The sequence below is a fragment of the Morone saxatilis genome, unplaced genomic scaffold (assembly GCF_004916995.1).
Source record: "Morone saxatilis isolate NCDOM2014 unplaced genomic scaffold, NCSU_SB_2.0 Contig23, whole genome shotgun sequence".
Classification (NCBI taxonomy): Eukaryota; Metazoa; Chordata; class Actinopteri; family Moronidae; genus Morone; species Morone saxatilis.
In genome coordinates, this window is record NW_023339796.1 from 23,116,518 (window position 1) to 23,123,301 (window position 6,784).

General features: G+C 39.5%; 1 protein-coding gene across 1 annotated transcript in view; it reads right to left on the reverse strand.

Moving 5' to 3' along the window:
* Positions 1–6,784, reverse strand: part of ctnnd2b (catenin (cadherin-associated protein), delta 2b) — a 123,567-nt gene that overhangs the window by 29,892 nt on the left and 86,891 nt on the right. The window contains exon 14 of the mRNA XM_035670918.1: positions 2,949–3,135. Within this exon, the coding sequence (XP_035526811.1) occupies positions 2,949–3,135 (187 nt within the window). The remainder of the gene's footprint in view (positions 1–2,948; positions 3,136–6,784) is intronic.

Sequence of the window (6,784 nt, forward strand, 5' to 3'; positions counted from 1 at the left end):
CACACACACACACACAGGAAGCCAGACAACATTGCAGACATGGATGCAAACGCAGTCATGCAGCAATCCTGCTCTCACTTAACTTGTGCTGCACTTTTGCTACATCAAGTATAGCCCTGTGTCAGATGTCAAACGTTGCAGAGAATAGTCACATAATTCAAGCAAACATATTTGTGCTATTGAATCACATACACGTCTGCAGAGATAATAAGGCAGATGCAAGATAGCTCTATGCTATGAGAGACGGGTATAAAGACAAATATGCATGCAATTTGTAAAAGTTACCGGCTATGTTGTCATTATTCTGTCGGCAAGAAGTGTTTTTTTCTTTTGATGCTGAAACATTTGAAGGAAGGGAACCAGTAGCACATCAAAAAACGTCTGGTATACAGCTGACGCGTCTCTCTTGGAAATATTTATGAGCTCAGTCTCGGCCTCGGAAATTTCATCATGCGGTCCTGATAATAAGTTTGGAAACATCTCACCAATACAAATTTTATGTGTAGAGATATCTATTGATTAGCTATGTCTAGTTTTATAGGCCCTGAAAACATTCCTAACTAGATTCTTTCTATGAGCGATGGCTGGTTTCATTCATTCATTCAGCCGGACATTTAAGCCAAATGTGGAGTGTGTTCTATTTTGTTTAACCTAAAATCATATCAGTAGCAACTTTAAACGTACGTGACATGAACAAATGAACGTATCTGAGTTGTGGACCGTGATTCACATCCAAGGCTGGAACCAGGCTAAATGTCTTATTTGTTTATCAAATCTGATCAAAACACACCCATACAGTCCTGATGGAGCAGATCAGTTGAGGTTGTTGAGTGATAAATACCATAAGATGTGAAAAAAGTCCTTTTAGGGGCTTTATAATGACATAGCTTCTATCTGGATAATTCAAACTGTTGATACATTGGTTCTTCAGTAAGTGCTGACATTGTGTTACTCAATGCCAAAATGTAACTGAAGTTCTATGGATAATGTCAACAAAAAAATCCCTCTGCAACTGTAATTTTAAGTAATTTAAAATGTAAAAACTTCATAATTGCCCGCATGGGCTGCTTTTACTAAGCCTGTATTCCTTTCAAGATGACAAAACATTATTAAACTGTATTCCTGTACATAAAATACTGAAATACACTTTTAGATAGAATTACAGGATTTAATACTTGCTGTGCTTTCATGTGACTTTTATTGGATTGTGCAGGATGGAGAGCAGAGGAGCTCTGAAATGAAGGCCAGACAAGTTGCATCTGCACACCTTTAAGGCAGATGCCGTGAACACAGAACAATATTACGATGGATTCCAGGGCATGAAATACTAGAAAGCATTTAGAAAATATAATTACAAAGCCGCGGAGCCTTTTCACTGAATTTTACAGAACGGAGAGCTAAGAGGGGCTGCTGTCTCAACATCACACACACGTTTAATCATGGTGTTGATGATGTATTAGTTTATGACACCACCACTATCAAACATGCCTTCATTATCTGACTGCTCATCCTGTATTTTATATTCTTCATTCATAAGAATGGGCCATGTCAATCAATACCTACAGCAAGCACAAATAAGCTAATAGTTATACATCTTATAGAAGAAGGCACAAGGTACCTTAGTGCATTTTTGTAGGGAAGTAAGTGACTCATTAACTGCACTGTACATGAATGCAATTAGGTCAATAACAATATGTAGCTCATTTTCTGCTGACAAGTGAAATTTAGTACAATATAGTTGATATTATGTAATGGTTTGTATTATAATTAAAGCTGCTATGATAAATATTTCTATATTAACAATGGATTAAATTACTACCTGTATATAAAAGGGGTCACTCATAATTACTCACAGAATTTTAATCTGACAGAACTTCCCGTCAGCTCTACAGGGTGTTTTAGCATTTTTCAGTGTATTATTTTGATTCTATGGCACAAAACTTTGTTATTTTCATTCAGTCTCACAGCTCTCATCAGTGTGATTTCCAGATAAAGCAGGCCAACGTTTTCTGTGAGGAAGTTCTGATAAACCCACTATACGCTATCTGCTCAGCACCAAACAGATCGACAAGTTGGCGACTAGCTTGTATCAGAGAATTTTAGCAGCCATATTTTTCTCGGGAGTTGGTGGAGACAGGACTAGTGAGTGAAAATTGGACTAAATGGATAAATAGATAAATGACATACGGATAAATGATGGCATGGATTATATAGTCTAAATTCCAATCTGAAAACAAAAACTACAGTACTTTATTGACCATAGGATCCTGGTGCTAACCCTTACATTTGAATATACAAAGTAATGCATGCATTTCCTTGATAATATATAAAATAATTGAAACACAGTATAGTAATAGTGAGTGTAACTGTTTTTCTTTTTAAATATCCAACGTGCTGAAGTATAGAGCCAGAACAACAAAAAATATGTGTCACAGCCCTACTACTCCCAGACTGTACTGTATGACTAGAATCATGTCTCAAGTGAGAGAACGAAAAGCCACAGCAGCTCTAAAGACAAGCGGTGAATCATCTTAAATGTAGCTAAGTCTGTCAGCTGTGTGTGTGTGTGGTGGTAAAAATAACACAGAATACTATCTAAAAATAACAGACTGTTTTGAACTAAGAGAGACCTGTTTCTCTGTTTGAATATGGTTGGTAATATCAGACTGTAAACGGCAAAAACAACATCCCCGCAAAGGTCGGGATAATAAATACTTAATCAGTTGACATTGAAGATGAAGCTAATAATATGTGATTCTAAAAAGGTATGAATACTTTAGGCCATTGTTGGAACAGTGGAAAGATAACAAAGAGGGTTTGAGTTTTGTTTCAATTCAATTTGAAGTGTATTTCACAATTATATGCGACATCTAGTGACAAGGGAATTTCGTGCATATAACCTATAATGTTGGATAAGAAATTCAACAGAAACAGATAGTGACACTGACCGGAGGCAGCCTGTGGCGTTGCGGAGGACCTGGGAGGAGTGTAGGTGCAGCTTGCGGTCCTCCTGCGTATGTGGGGAGGTGTCCCAGCCCGAGTGGGGGATGATCACAGCGTTGGTCAGCACAGCCAGGGCGTCCTGGATGATGGGCATCTTTAGGGCGTCGCATGACGACAGGTTCCACAAAACACCTGAAGAGGACAGCAGGTTTTAGTAAGCAGCTTGATCAAACACACACAGCACAGACATTATTGTCTGTAGTCTTTACTTATTTCCTACAGCAGTATGGAAAGTCAGACACATGCATTTAAAACTAGTATGGCCCTTTTTCATAGATGGCATTTTGACATGTCACAGTAGGGGAAAAAACTGCTGTGAAAAAAATAATTAATGAGGGTTGAATTCCATTTATCTACTTCAGTTTCAGGGACTTGGTATTGCACTTGCTGGCTCACTGTCCCACTGTCATTGCTTACTGGGAAAGTTGAATAGCATGCAGCTATCGTTAATGTTATTAGTAATATCGAGACTGGATTATCAACTGGGCAAATCGTGGAACCACCCCAGGACCCCAGACAGTGGTGGGATATGTGGGCAATATGACATAACATATCCAAACATATCCAAACATCAGTTTAGATGTACTTTTTCATATTTTAGCTAACTCAGCTACAGCAGGAAACGTTTTCTATAAAATAATGAACCCATTGTGTGCCACCTGTCCACCACCAAACATCTGACAGACAAAGTTAGCAACTAGCTGGTGTACTAGTTTTGAAACTTTCCGAGTTTTTCGGACCAAAAAATAGTAATTGTCATATTCTAATTTGGTGGAAAAGGGGCCATTGTGGAACATTTAGCGGCTAAAGAACCAGAACCAGAGCTAAACAGAGAGTCAATATTAGACTTACAATCACCATTTCCAAATAAGTGCTAATGTTACTCTGGGGCTGCTGGATGTGTAAATAGGAAACTGTTTGCTACTGCTTGGTTCAGACTACACAATATCTCTCTATGTCTGTTTAAGATGGTCACACATTGGTCCCTGACCAATCATAGCTTGCCGTTTTTTACACTCAGGTAAATCAGGTAATCAGGAAGGAGGTACTAGGAGCCAACATCCACGAAAAAGAGTATCAACAACAGTGCCCAAACAACAGTGTATGATACTGGCTGTCTTGTGTTCAGAAAGAAAAAACAAACTGTCCTCTGTTTCCCAGTTCCACCTAGCAGCACCAACAATATTCTCCTTTCGCTTTATTATGTTTACAGTTGAAGAGGGACCCTGTGCTCCTATTGGTTACAGAACATATTGTGGAATTTGTTGTTGAAGGCAAAAAGCTTCTGTCTTTCTGTTGATTCGGTGTCGGTTGTTGTCCACTATAATGAACTACACAAGATAAAAGCAATCAACGATGTCCCTTTTTGTACCCGATGCCCTATTATTATCGGGTCAGCCTACTATCGGATGATATTGTTTAGCCTGAACCCGGCATAATTACCTGTTTAACCTGATCATGTCAAGGGATACAATTCTAACATTTTAGATAAGATCTTTTTCTGTACAGTGTCCTTCTTAAACTATTTCCAGGAACTTTAATATTAATGGTATAGTCTTAACTCAGCAAATGTAGGGAAAATGCTGATCTCTTGAATTAGAAATCAATGGCAGTTTTGGCAGTGTCTAAAATGCTTGTATGTTGTGATCATGTTGATGCCGTGCTGTTGACTGTGTGCTACTGGACAAACACACTGTATCTTGTTCTTTCTCTCTGCTCTCCTTCTTCCATACAGGCTTACAGATATTCAAAGGCAGCCTGCTTGGTCAGGTGCCACACGGTGGAGGATTTCCTTGGTAAACAGGGTAAACAGGAACCCTCAACACTGTGTCTATGTATTTTTTTCTTACAAATGACAGCTTGTTTTTGGTTTGGTTTTTTAAAGTTCATTCACTTGTTTCTCAGCCTCTCTATGAAAGCTCTCGAGTCTGTCGTTTTTTTAGGGATCAGCTTTTCCACCAGGTCTTTGTAGCGTTCTGCCTTTTGTCTTATTTTATTTAACCGCTGTTTTGTCTGATCGTGTTCCATGTCCTTGTTTTTTAACTGCTGGCTCTGTTCCTCTAAACACAGCTTACTTGTTGTCCTGGGGCTTGGGTTAATCTGGCCCTGAGGAACACCTGTTTCACAGTTTACTGGTTTACTATTATTACAGATATTACAGATTATACCAGTTTAGAACAAATAACTGATCATGTAAATCGTTCTTTGGTGATTTTGAACGATTGCATGTGTACACTGGCACTGTCATGACGATAAAATAATTAGAAGATGTACACAGGTATACACAAACCCCAATTAGCGTCCTGCATCCTTAATTACACAGAGTAATGCATTTCAAATGTTGTTGTAATATTTCAAAACATAACCTCTAATTTATTGCTCCAGGTCGTCATATGCTGTTGTAATTAATAGAGGATGTAAAAAAGAGAAGTACTGAGGGCAGTAAATCACTTACACAAAATTCCACTGCACCTCTCTCCTGTTCTTAATCCTCACCTGAATTCAACATACAGTGACCAGCCAACCAAGAAAATGGAGTGAGTTTTCTCCTGCCTACCAATTACTGTTCACTCTTTCTGCCAGTTACCACACACACACACACACACTGGCAATTGAATAGACAAAAGCTCTCCCTCTCCAGAGGCTCACTCTCCCACACGCACACATACACACTTGCATCTGTTTGAGCCTTTCAAGAAAAGGACAGAGAGGGCAAGAGGCAAATCATCACATTTTGCTGCAAAACACTCTGATTTCTTGAGTGGTTTTACACACACACACACACACACACACAAATGGTGATAACCTTGAGGGATCTACACAACACATCATAATTCTTATTGACCTTCGTCTTGCAAAATGTCCATGTCCTAATCTATGTACTCATATAATTGTATGTTTGTGCATTTGAAAGTGTCCACCCCTCATCATATCTGCACTTATCTACCCCTCTCCTTTATGGCTGTAATTATAGCTGTGGTAGTGGTAAAACATCCTATCCTTAGATCTGTGTGTGTTTAGAATAAGGCGTCCTCTCTTTACTGCGTGTTGTTCACCCTCGGCAGAACAGCGACTGTGTAATTACAGCTTCTGTTATCTGTCTTTGTGGGTTTGTATAAATTTGTGTGTATGTGCGAGTGTGTATGTGTGTGTGTTTATGTGTTTTTGCGCAACTGCATGTAAGCCCCCTCGACAAATCAGTCTTAGCTCCGTCAGCCGCTTGGACTCGGTGTATTTATGTGGGGTGTTAAGGTGGCAGTGTCTGTGTGCGGTCAGAGGAGTTTCTAAATGGCCGGCTTCTGGCTTGGTGACGGTAATTAGCTGGGACTGTCACGTTAGCAAAAGTGTCTTCACTCTGTCTCATCTTATCTGCTGCTCGAGAGGGCAAAGGAGGCATGCTGGGTTGGTGATAACCTTGACATCAGATGCGACACCTAATAATTCGAGCTGACCTTGATTTCCACATCTGTGAGTCAGCGAAAGTTGCTGTGTGAAAATTTCTTTGTCAAGAAAGACGTCTCCAACTATTTTCCCCCCATGGTATTACAAAAATACTGCGTGTAATGTGAACTAACTTTAAGGAAACTACTGTGAGCTTGTTTGCTGTCTTATCTGCAGTTAGAGGAGAAGGTCTGTCTGTGTTCAACGTTAGTGTAAATGCAAATTTAGCCAAAATGAATGGAAGCAGGGGGAACATAAAAAATACACCTCCATTTACACACTCTCTCTCTCTCTCTCTGGTCAACTGGTCTAGGCAGATGACCACCCACCTACAGCCAAA